General features: G+C 46.2%; 1 protein-coding gene across 1 annotated transcript; it reads right to left on the reverse strand.

Moving 5' to 3' along the window:
* Positions 1–4056: 4056 nt before the first annotated feature.
* Positions 4057–14272, reverse strand: HEY2 (hes related family bHLH transcription factor with YRPW motif 2). The gene is made up of 5 exons (XM_065836005.2): positions 13991–14272; positions 12854–12932; positions 12663–12746; positions 9914–9995; positions 4057–4887 (listed from the first exon to the last, which is right to left on the reverse strand). Exons 1-5 carry the CDS (start codon positions 14071–14073, stop codon positions 4208–4210), a joined length of 1008 nt encoding a protein of 335 aa, XP_065692077.2. The 5' UTR covers positions 14074–14272; the 3' UTR covers positions 4057–4207.
* Positions 14273–15398: the final 1126 nt, after the last annotated feature.

The following is a 15398-nucleotide window of genomic DNA, read 5'->3' on the forward strand; positions in this document are numbered from 1 at the left end:
CTTGAAGCTGGACCTGTGACCTGTGACTATTAAATCACTTAGGTCCTCATTTGTGTGATCTCAGGCTGTTGGTGCCTATAGAACCACCTGCCTAATGAAACTGGTACATACAGAGCCAGTAACAGTCCACACTTCAGTGTCATTTTCTGATGTAGTATCTTCTGATGAAAAGACACTTGAGAGCTTTTTCTATTATGAAGAAGAAATTCGTCATTTACAATAGCCTGAAGAATTTGCCAATATCCGTGTCTTAGACTTTGATAAATGCCCTTTACTTATCTCATGACATCCTGATTGAAGTATCATCTTTCAGAATATCTGCAAACAAACATTTTGAAGGCTCACAGTAAGGAGGCAGCAGCATGAACTGGCACCTCCTGGCAGTTATTCAGGCAGATGTAGTCAGAGCCAGATATGATTATTCTGCTTTGAATATATGCATTCAGCCCCAGGTTTTCTTCTGGGGTCATATATAACACTGGATTTCCTTCACTTGCAACCAGAGCAGGGGGAAGACGGGCAGCACTGCCTCTCAGTTGCCTGTCTCCTCTCTGGGGTTATCATCTCTCTGTGCTGTGTGACACAATTAGTCATGCAGCTACAGCAGCTTAAGTGCTTTTTGTTTGCACTGCTGAGGGCTAGGGTTTCAAGCATGTTAATGCTGACTGACAGAATTGTTTTTTAGCTTTTTCCTCTTAAGAAAAACATCCTAGGAAATTGCATAACCTCCTTTGATACTCTTGATAACCGCAATTTAAGGGTGAAAACCCACCCATTGAAAAGTTGGACAAAGCCAACTGCTTACTGTTGAGCAAGCAGACTGATTAGCTTTTTTGTGTTATGTGCTGTGATCCAGTCCTAAATTATATAAATTAAAAATGTTCTTCTTCTTCCAGGTCCATTCACCATTGAATGCAGAGTACAGATAGAAAAGGACCAACATACATAAAGTTGTGCATGCACAGACACGAGTCCTACCTTTCAGACTTGTTTATACCAAGGAAACAGCTTTTGCTTGCTCTGTTTTAAAAATTGCATAGATTCTTTCAGCTCTGATCTGTTAGCACAGCTACAACCAAAGCCATCAGAAGCTATTACACTCTGGTGTCTTTCCAAGAGCACATGTAAAATATGCTTCTTCACCGCTAATTTCTCACTTGGAGATCTTCATCCACTGTCACAGACATAAGTGTCCCAACAGAGGCTCAGGACTAAATAGGCATGAAGACTGAGCTCCTGCCTCCATGTGCTGGTCCCTTCAGGTGATCCAGATTAAAACCAATACAAAACACAATAAAACAAGAAAAGAGAGGTGACATCAGCAACTCAGCATCCATGAATTTGGCCTGTTTTGTGAAAGTGAAAATGAGGTAAGCCTGGACATAAAATCTGCACAAATCCATCCATGGTGTATTGTTTCAGGATGCTAAAATAAATATGTTTTCATCTTATCTGTCTCTCACAAATATTTTTTCTAACTCCCTTTTTTGAGAATGAGGCAAAATGTTGCATTTAGGGTAAGAAAGGGTAATGTTTTGGAGGACATCAATTAGATTGATACCCTTAGGTGGAACCAAATCAGTGGCTGCCCTTTTTTAATATGATACGATGCATGGGAGAGTTCCTGTCAGGCTCTTAGAGGGCAGGTTAATAGTTAACAGCTTAAATCAAGTAGGGTTGCAACCTGCTCTTTTTCATGTAAATAAAGCTCACTTTTTATCTACTGGCCAGTTCACTAATCTCATCTTTATTCTTGAAACTGCTCATGTGGAAAGTGGTACCTGAACCAGGAGCTGCTAAACATGTCAGTACAGCATTTGTGTCCTGAATAAAAAAATGTCAAATTCTCCCCCAAACAACAAAGCTTGAAAGAATATCAAGGGTGATTTAGAGTGCAGGGCTAGCAAGCCTCCTTCTCCTTCTTTTGTCCATTTTCTCCATGGGACCGCATGCTCTTCAGACAAATCGCAGCCCTTTCTCACCTGGGTGCTGGAGACACGCTGATGCAGGCAGAGATGGCTTACACAGTTAACATTTGGGAGAAAGGAATGGTGGGGAGCAAGTCACTGAGCTGAGTCTGCATTTTGGCAATGATGGAGTTTCCGTCTGGCTGAAGGATGGTCACCTTGTTTCTGTGCCTCGGTCTTGTCAGCTGGTATTTGGGCATAATAATCTTTGAATATCTTTTGGACACATAATATTTTGTGCTTATCCGTACGGATATAGCTTTACACACCTTCTACAGACAGACTTTGCAGATCTAAGGTGAAACAATAACAAACACTTGCCTCAGTGAGAACCAGTAAATTAGAAAACCAGAACGAGAGGGGAAAAAACACCCTCCCTCAATCTAGATATTTAGTAATGTCATTGCGTTTAAATTTTCCCCTTCTAAACACAGACCCTTAGTGATGATCTGAAGAAAAGTTGAATCTCGAAAACCCAATAATTCTGGGGGATGTCTGGGGTGGATGGATGGGTCTGTGTCATTAGGCAGAACCAGTTAACAAGCCTGAAAAACAGAGATGCTTTCCTAACTACTTTTTTCCTGCCTGTTTCAACACATGCTGTACGAGAAGGGCTTCCTGGCTGAGCAAGGTAAGCAGAAGATGATGCAGCAGTCGACAGACTTGCTACCAGTGACAGAACTGTCTTTGAGTCTCCGAGTATTCCTCAAGAACAAACAAAAGCTGTAACAAATCATCCATAAAACGCAGTCAAAAAGGACTTCATTTAATTAGTGATATGTAAAGACTTTTGCATAGAAAAAAGGTTAACAAAGTAATGCATAAAAGACCAACTAGGTACAGTATTTTTAAAACAAATATTTTAAAGTATATTTTGCATAATGTTTAACATTCTCAATGCTTATTGCTTTCTCCACACAGCAGAGAAATCAAGTGCATAATAATACATGCTGTGGTTTTTTTTGTTTGTTTTTTACATAAAATCTCTAGTTCTTGACTGGATGTATTAAAATACTTAGGTTATCTTAAGTCACTGTAATAAAAAATGAAAGCAAACCATTTTATGCAGCACTAGTGTTCTGGGTATTGACAAAATAATTTACTCACATCCTCTTTAATACATTCATTTTGGTTTGGAATCAAACCCACATTACAATGTTGGCATTTTAATAGCCAATTTAAAAAATGTTCCTACCGTAACTTCATTCATACCCAGAGTGATTGTTCTCCCAGAAGTTGATAGGGAAAAGAAGAGTGATTTTGCACAGAATCAGCTAAAAGTAAATGTCCAAATACAGCTAAATAAGTTAATTTGAACTCTTACAACACCGAGTCTCTTATATTGGCATGAATCAACTGTATACAAGTGTGCACACTTTAAATAGGTGGTTACTTCTGGGTGCATGACAAATGCACTGTTTGTGCAGATACAAGCTAGCACCATATTTAAGCCATAAAAAAGGGTGCCTCAAGGCTCACAGGTAGTGCTGAAACATTCATTAATCCCAGCACTGATAAGATAATTGCTTTTACCAATGCTATGCTACATGTCACAATTTGGCAAGTCTGTACAAAGAAAGTGAATGAAGGAAGCGAGAACTAGGCCTGTCAAATTTAACATTCTTCCTCGGCATTCTTTTGGCTAAAAATACCTCTCCCCTTCTGAAGTTGAATCCAGGATTTCACCTCTCTCTTATACCATTTCCATACCTGTGCAATGTTATTTGTTTTAGCAGAACACACATATATATATTTATTTATTCATTTATTATTTTTTCAATGTCAGGCACTTATGAAACTCAAACTCTTTTTCTAGCCTGGGTAGACCTGGTAGGTGCAATCCCTCACCTCTCTGCCAAACGAGGATGCATAGCTGGAGAATTATTAGTTCTAGTGTCTACATATTTCCCAGGAAACCTCTACATGCCAATATGCTCATGCTGTTTCTGAAAGCCACTGCTGCTCCCTCAAGGTGCCTCCAGTGAAACAAACCGAGAAGCAGAAGAAGAAGGTGTCACCCCATGTCCTCTCCGACGCCTGAAATGAGGATATCCGAGCTATTCCTCAGTGGGCTTGCCAGCACCTCTCAGGCCCTTTGGGTGAAGGTGGTCCCTTGTTTGGGCTGAGTGGGAAGGACACGCAGAGTCCCTCAGGCTCGGGTGTGGCTGTGGGTGTGGGTGTGCCCGTGGGCATGTGCTGAGGGAGAAGAGGGAGCCAGACCTGGAAGGGAGAGGGAGGACTTAAAAAGCTCCAACTTCAGTCCCCCAGGGTCGATAGGGTTTAGTGCTGGCCCCGCTGCCAGCCTGCTGGGGGCTGGCAGTGGCTGATACGGCCAAGGGAGGGGTGATAGCCGTTGCTGCAGCCACGGCAGCGGCGGCCGCGCTGGGGGGAAGCATGGGGAAGGCGCCGGTGAAGGAAAGGGGGAAGCTCTGGGCAGCAGCCGTAGCTGCTGCTGCTGCGGCATGAACGGTAGCAGAGAGCGACAAGAGGGATGTGGAGAGAGGGGGGACACAGGGAGCGACGCTGCCAGCGGAGGGGACTCTGAGTGCAGCGTCAGTGTGGGCGAAGGTGGCCGTGAGCAGGGCAGAGCCGTGCGGGGGCACGTCCGAGGAGAGTCTGCATGGGGCGGTGTCGGAGGTGTGGAGTCCGTTTGGCTGCAGCAAAGCGGCTGGGAGGTGGTGAAAGGCAGCTGCCCAGTGGTGAGGGTGCAAGGGGTGGTGGTGGTGGGCCATGGAGGAGGTCATGGCGGCGGCTTCCCTCTGGGAGGCACAGGTGCTCAGGTGAGAGACGAGTCTAACGCGCAGGGGGTCGGATGTGTCAAGGCCTTCCACCGAAGTCAGGTACCTCGCAACTTCTGTCAAGCACTCCCGGAAGCCAATGCTCATGAAATCCATGGCCAGAGAATGAGCGTCAAAATAACCTGCAAGGGGACGGTAAAAGATGCATTGAATGTCAAGCTGGTTTCCCAGCCGATGCTGGGTGGCACAGCTAACCCAGCCCTTGCTCAGCCGCCATGTTTCCCATTTATGGGTTAAGATTTGCCACACAAAAAGTTTGTTCTCTGATCTGTAAATGATTTGTGTGACCATCCCTGTAATGCAATAGGCTTCAGTTGTTTTTGCAGACAATATACAAATGAAAAGAATTAAGTCCGTAAGTACTCGTGATACTTAAAAAGATATACGATGCCTTTCCTGAAATTCCTCAGCAAGCTGCTGCAGCACAGTATCGACCCTGCACATGTGTGTGAACCAGACGTTTATGCACAAAAAGAGACAGTCTGGAGCTCAGAGAGCTTGCATATGCTACCCTGCCTTTCCTTCCCCACACTGGCATTCATAGCAATGCTCTCAAACTGCTTCTCAACACTGTGAGATAGCTGTCGCAACTGCTGCTGGGGTCCCATCTACTTCACAGAGTCATTAAGACAATATGACATACGGTGTTATTTAACTACAAACTAAAAACATCTTGTCATGACTCTGCACACACATAGTAAAAAGCTTTACTGAGAAAATGTTTTATGTAATGCCATTGCTAATGTGGAGATGGAAGACTGACAGTCATATGGCCCATGAGGTATTTCAACAAACAGCAACTGGAGCTCCACAGGCTTGAGACAAAAAAGCATTTGAAAAAAAGATGTCTTATTAAATGCACATGAAATGATATTCCCTTTCTAAAAGGGTCTAGCATCAAATCTAGTGCTTAAGTTGCAGCTCGTTAACTACAAAAGCCTATTCCAGTTTTCTGAACTTTCCTGTTTTAGTTTAAAAGTAGTCTCCTTGGGTGAATAATGTCCTGTCCACTCCCAAGCTGGTGTTGTGTTTTTTCCTCTTGCTTTCAGTGAAAATTTTTAGGTATGTGTGACTATGGTGTGTATTAGTATATAAAGATCAAGTGTCCTTATTATGGAGGAACGGGGCAGCAATACCTGCATTAGACCTTGTACTCTCTGGTGTGAAATCATCTCAGTCTTTCTGAAAAATGCTAACACCTTAGACCGTTGTTTTCACTTTTATCAACTTTCAAGCAAGAAAAGAGCCTTTCTGTCACTGCATGCCCACATTATAGAATTAACTCAGGCACATTTATGGACATTGCCTCAAATCCCCTGATTGCTATATACCCTTTCTTGCCAGATCTCAACAGCAATTTTGGCGTAGACTGCCTTGCCCATCTGAGGCTATACAAAACCCGAGGGAAACGCCAGCTCAGACAGCAGATTGCTGAGCACAAGGGGTCAAGGACTTGCCTCAGCACGCACTGACTCCTCGCAGCTTTTTTCTTGCCAGGTCCACTGTGACCAAGGGATCTGAGGTACCGCCAGGGTTTGAATCACCTCCCGAGAAGCAAACACCAGGCAGGCTGGCGGTGGGGAGCAGGCAGGGTACCTGCTGGGGTGCCAGCCGGCCTGGCGTGGGGACTGCTTCCACGCCACAGGCTCCAGGACCTCCGGCAGCTTCAGAGGGGCTGACACACAGCCAAAGCCGCCTCCCGGTTCTGGCCACCAGTCAGCCAGCCTGGGAGTCCTGAGAGTGTCAGTTCAAGTCAGGGCTTCCCAGCCTCCCTCCCTCCCAACCAGAGGAGATGTGGGGGATGTGGTTGTCACCAGTTCCCCTGAGTCTGAGCCACTGGCTTTGTGACGAGACGTCTCAAAACTTTGGTGATCCTGGCTCCCACTCAGTCTCCTGTGGTGGCTGAGACATAAAAACAGAGGGGAGATGAGAGCTGGGACTCCCAGACTGCATTATGTTTTGATTTCGATGGTTATCTTTTCCAGGTTTCCCCTTTGCCGGCTTCCCCCTTCTGAGAGAGACTTAAAAATGTTGTTTCTTGGTTTTTTTCAAAACCCAATAACATCCTCCACCACCACCACCCACACGCGTACATGCCAGCGTTTTGTAGTGAATGGGAAGTCTCGGTGTTACTTCAGCTGTCCTGGTAACCCACCTGCTCTGCACATAGGACATCGGCTAACTTATTTGAGCTATATTAACCCATGGTGCTGACCCAGGTGTCAGTCACCCAAGCTAAATTTGCAGTGAAGCTGCAATAAAACCACACTGAGGCCTCAGCAAGCGACTCGCTGTTGACAAATCACTCCTCCCCTGTGCTTGCTTGCACGGTCAGCAAAAAGCCCTGGCTCCAGGCCACAATAATAACAACTCAACATGAACAGGAGACCATCGCCTACACCTGCATCAGGGTGATGGAAACAGAGAGCCCACCCAGGACCTCAGAAGCAGCAGCCTGCCTGCCCAGGCAGCTCTGAAAGGCAGAGAAAGGACAGGAGCCACATCAGGTTTTCTTCCTTCGTGCCCACCTCGGGCTCAGCATGCTGAGCAGCAGCCGACTCCACCCCAGCTTTCCTAGCCCCGGGCTTTTCCCATCGTGGGTGTCCTCTGTTTCTCTGTGAGGAGGAAAAGGATGAGCTCTCCCCGGCCCTCAATGCGGGAGTGCATAAGGATATCAGGACACATTTCTCCGTACTGCAGTAGCAGCTTTTGTCTGTAGTATAAATGATGAAACTATTTTTTTTTCTGATCCAAAAAAATTCTTGCTCAGAAGATGAGTTACAAAAGTGGAAATAACTACATTTGTAAGTAAAACAAACAACTGCCTTAAAAAAGCCCTAAGAAAATATATTTAAAGCTGTTACTTAGGTTGCAAAGTAAAACATTAAGCAAGCAGGAAACACAGGCTTAAACTTTGCCCGGTACTAACTCACAAACCTCTTAAAGTTTCTTAATCCATGCACTGAGATTACTCTTATCTCTGGGTCAGAAGGAGAAGATAAAAGTCATAGTATTTGTGAAGCGATCATGTATTATATTGATGTAGCACCCGCTACAGATTGCAAGTAGCAAACACGGCTGCGTATGCGGTGAAGGCTGCTGTGGTTGCCCACCGGGTGGCAGTGGGCTCAGGCAGGTATAAGCCAGCATCGCCTCTGCCCGCACCCTGATGCTTCATCCTTCCCCCCACCACCCTCCAGCAGCCACAGGCATACTGGTGTCAGCTTGGGTAAGAAGAGGCACAGCAGCAGCATCCGTGGATCGAGGAAGAGACCACAAGACCTGGGACTGCAGACAAAATCCAGCTTGTATAGCTGCAGCCAGAGGCCAGGGTTCTGCTGACACCTCTCTCTGCCCAGCAGCCCCCATCCCAGGCATTTCATCTCTTGCCTCACTACCTGAACCACCTGACCTGACCCAGCTATAAAATAATCCCCCACATACTTTTTTCGGGCGGGGAGGCGGGGGAAGGAAGGTTCCTGTTAAATTAGGCCGCCCATCGGTTTGACCTCTTGGCCCTTCTGCTGTCAGTGCAGACATCGGAGGGGTGGAAGCTGCTGCAGCTTTTAAGAGCAACAATGCGCAGCGTGAAGCAGGGGTCAGGCTGGGATAGCCGAGCTGCACGTCATGCAGGGAGGATGAAGCGAAACAACCACGGGTTCCCTCAGCAGCCAAGCGTCAATCACCCTGTGCACCGAGTGAGACAGAGCTTGTGGAAAGCCGGCACGCAACCCCACAATTAAAGACAGCACCGTCACGCACACACAGAGGATCTGAATTGAAATTGCACAAGCGTGATCAATGCTGGTGTTTCGTAACTTTCAAGAGTGTAGCTTTACCAGTTAAACAGTGCTTCTTAAATGAACATTTTTAGATATAAAAATTAACATTTTCTTATTTAATTTTGCACATTCTGAGGAATCAAGACCTGTGTATGTTGTATGAATGGCAATAAAATCCCTTTCACCTCTTATAGAAGCTACTCATAAGTTTTAAGCTTAAATGGACTCCTAGAAAAAGTCTTTTAACACCTAGAAAATATGTATGTCAACTCGGTGTTTAATTTTCACAAATAACAGAACACCAGCCTTCAACATGCTTCTCTACAACCATCTGTTGTTAAGCATGCACTGCTTATAAGTTGTGTTCTGTAATCACTGCAAGGTACAGAGAGGATAAATAATGTAATCATTAGCTAAAAACTTTTGAGTTTAATAAAAAAAAGGAAGAGAGCAAGCAGCAGCCGCCTCTTCTCTGGCCTCTACTTATAGGGCAGAATGGGTCAATGAAAAATTGTCTGGTTTCCATCTCCCAGTTTGAACCATAATCACAGCCAATGGCGCAGGACATAGGACTGTGCCTACAAGAAACCAGCAAATTTTTCACTCCGAGTAAGTTCCAAAACCATGACTACACACAGCACCTTGTGGGTGGTTGAAATCATTTGGCCTCCAGCCTCAGGACTGTCAGCTTGCACAAGCGAAGTACACTCACGTCCCGGCAGCCGGCTGATCTAATGGGTCAGCCAGGACAGCCCCTGCGTCATGCCAGTACCCACTGACAGGGACCTACCCAGACCTCTGACACACAAATATAGCAAATAAATAATGAGTGTAGAGAACTCCACTAACCGTCTGCCTGTCTGCTTTATCAAATACCTGCAGCTTTTGTCCTGGTGAATGAGATGGTCTAACCTGGCATTTAAAAGTCTTCCCAGAACAAAGAAAATACATGAACAATAATGAAAGTTCCTCTCTATCCACTTCCTTCGGTATAGCTGCTGGATAATGAGGTTTAGCATCGGTTTTGGGCTACACAATTGTTGCCACAAACCTCCTGTTTATGTTTGGTGTTTGTGTATTTATTTTGTCTCCCTGTGCAGATTTCAGTGCTCTTTGGAAACCCCAAACAAACCTCTGACTGGGCTGCCTGTGAATGAAGTCTTTACTCCCACAGTGTTATGAAAGCAAACACAAGCCCAGGGTCAAGTGCTTCTTTTGTCCCAGTAGTTCTTTCCCACGAGTTCAATCCCACCATTAGCATTGATTTCCACTCCTTTAATCTGGAAATGCCTATCACAGCTCCTCAAAGCACTTTTTTTTGCTGAGAATTCCCCAAATATTAAAAAAGAAACTGTCGGCTCCTTACCTTTACCTCCTGTCGCCTGCAGCATCTTCAGATGATCCACTGTCATTTGCAATATTTCCGCTTTTTCTAATTTGGCAGATCCCTTTGAGATAAGAGATTCATATAAAGGAAGGCTTACAAGTACTAGAAACTTTAATTTGATATACTTTCCACTGACCTCAGCCTTATGGTTTCGATTTCCCCTATCAATAGGACATTCTCAGTTTAATTCTTTCGTGAGCATCTGCCTCCCAGACTTTGTCTAAGGACTAACACTGTCTCCTCCCTAGCAGCACAAGCAGCAGAAGCACAATTTCGCCTCATTGAGGCTATACCTCAGTGTAACTCTGGCCTTAAAGATAGGGTCGAGATGACACCTTCATGAAATGAGAGAAACACGTAAGTTTCTGGACTTTCTTTGTAACTACAAACACAAGTGGAGAGAGCTGGCAGGACAGGTCTACACAGTGATCGATGAAGACCATCATACAATATATTTTTCTATTGTTACCAGTAGGTGTCCCTGTGGACACACACCCAGGCGGTACCCCTCTTTCTTAATTGCCTGTTAATTTTCGACATGTCATTTGGCTGCTAAATATTCTATCCTCATTCTTGACTGAAAAAACAACTGCACAGTCCACACTATTTTAAGTTAGCAAGAGGCCTAGTCTGCAGGTACATGAAGCTAAACACTGCAAAAAAGGAAGGGTTTAGCTCCTCTGTCAGCAAAAGCATTTTCTGTTACTGAGGGCGGCTCACAGAACTATGAAAAAAGTGACAGAAAAGTATAAAATACAACTCAAAATGTAGTATTAACATATTAATCTATAAATAAAACTATTTTGCACGGTAGCATTACCTTCAATATCTAGAGCATATCCAGATGACTGAATTTACTAAGCAAATGTTATTCCAGTGCAAGAGACCATCCCTTGGCATGAGTTAAAACCAGGGCTGCACAAGCTTCAGCCACAGTCAGACTGCACCCTGCAAGCCGAATTTTTCTCTTAGTTATCGCTGAGGCCACCTCGCTGTCATCAACTGTCCTGCAGCCTCAGCTGGCTTTGCCCAGGTTGCACGCATGTAAGGTTAAGCTTGCACCTTCCTCCTCCGTCAGTGCTAATCTCGGCGAGGGAGTCTGGAGAGCAGAGCTGCGATTTCAGGAGGGAGGTAAGTGGAAGCGAAACTAAACCTCCAACTTGGGAACTTCAGTGAGCTGAATATCAAGGAGCTGGAAAAGGACTGTTAACTGCCCTTGGCATATTGCAGAAGAATGGTGGGGCTTTCTGAACAAAATACAGTATGCACTCATATTTTGCCAAAACTATTTTTTTTCCCAATCTGCTTATTGCTTTTGGTACTTTCCTTGTACAAACGTTAGTGTGTCTGTTAATTTTTGGTCGGAATTCCACATTTTACATGTGGCTACATCCTGTACTTTTCTCAGACTTCATCTTTTCCATAGACACAGTACAAGCCATCTCAGTGAGAGTGACTAATAGCTAAAAACTGCATGGCACTGGGTAATTTCCAAAGGCTCTGTAGGACTTATTTTATAATGTTTGTGGTTTTCAAGAAGTAAACAAAATTTGGGACAAACAACAGTTGTCTTTTGCCCTGGTTTATCTAGCTGAAAATACCTCTGTCGCTCCATTTTGCCAGAACCCATGCAAGGGCACAGTTACAATTACTTGTTTTTAAAAGGGTCTTGCAGGTGACACAACTGATGCTCTCACCATGATGACAATATTTAAAATTTATTTTTAACTTTTATTCAGATCTGGGATGTAACAGGTCTAATATGGTGCAGTGTTTGCCACGCAGTTATCACAAACATTCAGCACCTCACAATCTTGCTCTCAAATTTTACTTTTTGGTTTTTATTTTATTACTACAAGCAAGTCAGGTTCTTTACTCTTAGTTGGTTCTTTTTTGTTGAAATACAGTGTCAGTTGCACATATCCATAGATCCTCAGATACCTCCAGTAAAAGAAGAACATGGCTAAACATCAAATCAAAGCCCCCAAAATTAAAAACAAGATATGAAAATGAAAATAAATAGTTTAATTTGAATGTCATAAACAGAGTGCCCTTCTTACAGCACAGATTGTATTCTAAACTTTTGGACTGTAATCTCATGATCAAGGAGCTGAACCCAAAGTTCACTGAAGTTAGCTGGATGCTTCCAGCCTTCCTATTTTCACTGAAAGTCTTTGAAAATATTGCTGACTTCGCTAGCTGACAAGACATGGGCCTATTCCTTCTCCTAATGCACTGGTTCTAAAAAGTAATTTTAAAATGTGAATAATCGGGACTGCCTGTTCTTGTTTCAGGAAACTGGATTGATTAATTTGCAACTGAAATTATAGCTTAAAAAATAAAGGTTTCTCAAAGTAGAGGCAAACGAGATTATACTTAAGATTCAGACAGAAGGCTAATTGATACAGGTTTGGGGGAGCTGTGTTGGGCTTTTTTTAAAATATGGAGTAAAGCGCGTTTTTAACAAAACCACTACTGGAATTCATCGAAAGAACAGAGGCAACATGAACACTATTACCCTTAAGGGAAAAACAAGCCAAAGAATGGAAATGTTTTTCAGCCTTATAATGAATTATGTTTCTAATAGTTGTGCCACAACAAAGCATTTTATTGAAATGCCTGCTTTGTGCCAGATCAGGACTCGTACAATATTATTTTAATGAGTTTTACAAGAGAACTAACATTGCCAGATGAGATACAGAATTAGGAAAAAAAAAAAAAGGCTTACTTGTTTTTCAAAAGCAGTTGGCACAAGCCGCCTCAGCTCTGATAAACTGTTATTTATACGATCACGGCGCCTTTTCTCTATAATCTATGCCCAAAAGAACAAAACACATTAAGTTTATAAAAAGTGTTGAAGGGCAAAATCACAGCACACATGCAAATTGTCACACAGGAAAACACTTAAAGGCAACGTACCCCTCTTCTTTTCTTTCTGGCCATAATCTGAGATGTTGTTGTTGGGGAATTTGATCGAATGACAGAACTATTAATTTGCCTGTGAAAAAACAAAAGTATGTCAGGTGTTGCACAGCTTGACACTGCAACAGCATATATTTTGAATTGACAGACACTCTCTTGGAAATAAAGTCCCTTTCTGGAGACAGTTCACTGCCCAGCTCAGCGGATTTAATTTTCATTGCATATAAAGTGCTGGCTACCAAATACAGGCTGAAGAACCGAGTCCAAAACCACATGAACCATCTATACATGCTAACAGCAGTGGTAAGTACATGTATCCGATGCCACAATCTCTGCCTGGCCTGCTAGGTTTTGACATCCCTGACCATTACTGCAAGAGTCAATAGATGCTCCAGTACAAATCCAGTTCCCCAGGTCGGGTTTGCTTCATTGTCCTGCATGAGGAACAGAATTCAAAATCCACTTTTAAAACTACACTACCCGCAAGGATGAAAAGGTTTTTATTTCATCATGAGAGAGGAAAAAAAAGAATCCAGTAGCTTCTGATACTCATTTAACCGCTGATGCAGATGAGACAGGGCTCTGTACTATGTGCCTCTACATTGGCAAGACCAGCTTTGAAGACCAGTGTCATCCCCGCCGAGCTCTCAGGCTGGAGCATCTTCAGCAACCACCACAGCTCACCCCCAGCTCTCACACAAGGTTTGCTGAAGTTACCATTCAACTACTGTGGATCCCTGCTTATTTTCCACAGCTCGTTTCCCACTGGAGCCGATTCCCTCGGGGTGTTCGGCCCGCTCAGGAGCTATTTTGGAAAAGATCTGATTGAAAAATGGCAAATTAAGCGGAGCTAATGAACTGCAGCCTGGAAGTTCACAAGCTACTTGTGTGCTCCGCGCAATTTCCAGACCCGCGCAGCGAGACCGCGGGGCAAATTCTTGGGGGCCTATCAACAAGCTCTAAGTTATGCTGGAGGAGGATAAAACGTCAGCCTGCTTCGCACTCGGGGGCCACCACCCCCCGACGGGGGGGGTCGGGCTCCCTACTCGCTCTGCCCCATGCCGGGGCGCATCCTGACCCCAGACGCCGCCCGCGGAGATGGCAGTCCCGGGGAGGCAGGGGTGTCACACTTACCCCGAGTAGTTGTTCTCACTCCCCACGTCTATAGTCTCGTCCATGTCGCTGTCTGAGGTAGTTTCCTCGCAAGGTCGCTTCATCGTGGGCACGGAACGATGTGGGGCAGAGATAAATAAATCCGGGGGGACTCCGGCACGGCACGCCTCGGCTCCGCACCGCCAGCAGGGCAAACCCTCTCTGAGGCGCTTTCCCACGCCGCGGCACAGCCTCAAGCCCGACGGCCCGCCCCCGGCAAGGCCCGCCCCGCCGGGGGGAACGGGGAGGGGGGCCGCCCACCGCGGAGGCGCGGAACGGCGCGGAGGAGCGGGCGGCCGCACCGCGGGGGGGCCTGACCACCCTGGGCCCCCGGCAGGCAGGGAGCGGAGCGGGACAGATGCCCCCGACAAGGGGGGTAAGAGAGACGCGGGGCTCCGAGGCAGCCGTGTGGTTCGTCCTCCGAGGGGAAGAAGCGGGATCTGGCTGCCAGCCCTCCCGTACCGCCGGAGGCGGGGTCGGAAGAGCGGCCCCGCTTTCTCACCCCGCATTTGTTGGGAGTCTTGCAGCCCCTGGCCCGTAAGCCGCGAGCCGGATCAGCCCCCCGCCCCGTCCTGCAAACCCCCAGCGGTGCTGCACAGTCCTGACCGCCGCTCCAGGGATGCCGCGAGATGTCTTGTAGGGCACAGAAGTGGGGGTTTGGGGGTTGTGTAAATCCCGGGAAGGGTATAAATCCCGGCTCCGCAGGGCGAGCGGCCCTCCCTGCCCATGGAACTCCCACGGGCGTGCCGAGGGGTAGCGGGCACTTGCAGGGACGAGAGCCAAGCACGGCGATAATCCCGGCTGGAAAGGGCTTGGAGGAAGTTTAGCGGCGCGGTTACCAGAAGTTCTGTAGCAGGCGGGTTTTATTTTGCTTTTGTTTGGGATTCCCTCCCCACCCCCCACCCCCCGTTTGTTTTGTCCTTTTAAATTCCGAATTCCTGACAAAATACATTTCGGAGCGATATGTTCTCCGCATAAATTTGATCTTTCACCTTCGATGACTGCCCCCCTTTGCCTGTCCCCGCTCTGCCCGCTTTTCCACCTTCCTGGGAACATTTTTCTCCCTGGTCTCGCTGCCGGGGTGCTGGCCGAGAGGGACCGGGAACAGTCGGCGCACCGCGACGGCGGCACCACGGTGTTATTCTGACTCTCGGGGGACGGACGGAGCCCCAGGTCGCTCAGCACCCCAGAGGACCTACAGCCAGGCGATCAGGTAGAGCGGTGATGGGATTGACCCCTCCGAGTGGTACCGATCAGCCCCATCGCCGCCCTGCCTGACCGGCCGGGGCCGCTTGTGCCCACGGGTGGAGTTTGCCCCGGCTGCCTTATATTTAGCAGCCGATGGTGCCAATGACTCAGTTTTCCACTCGATTAAAGTCTGCTAAAAGTA

Source organism: Patagioenas fasciata, chromosome 3 (assembly GCF_037038585.1).
Source record: "Patagioenas fasciata isolate bPatFas1 chromosome 3, bPatFas1.hap1, whole genome shotgun sequence".
Lineage (NCBI taxonomy): Eukaryota > Metazoa > Chordata > Aves > Columbiformes > Columbidae > Patagioenas > Patagioenas fasciata.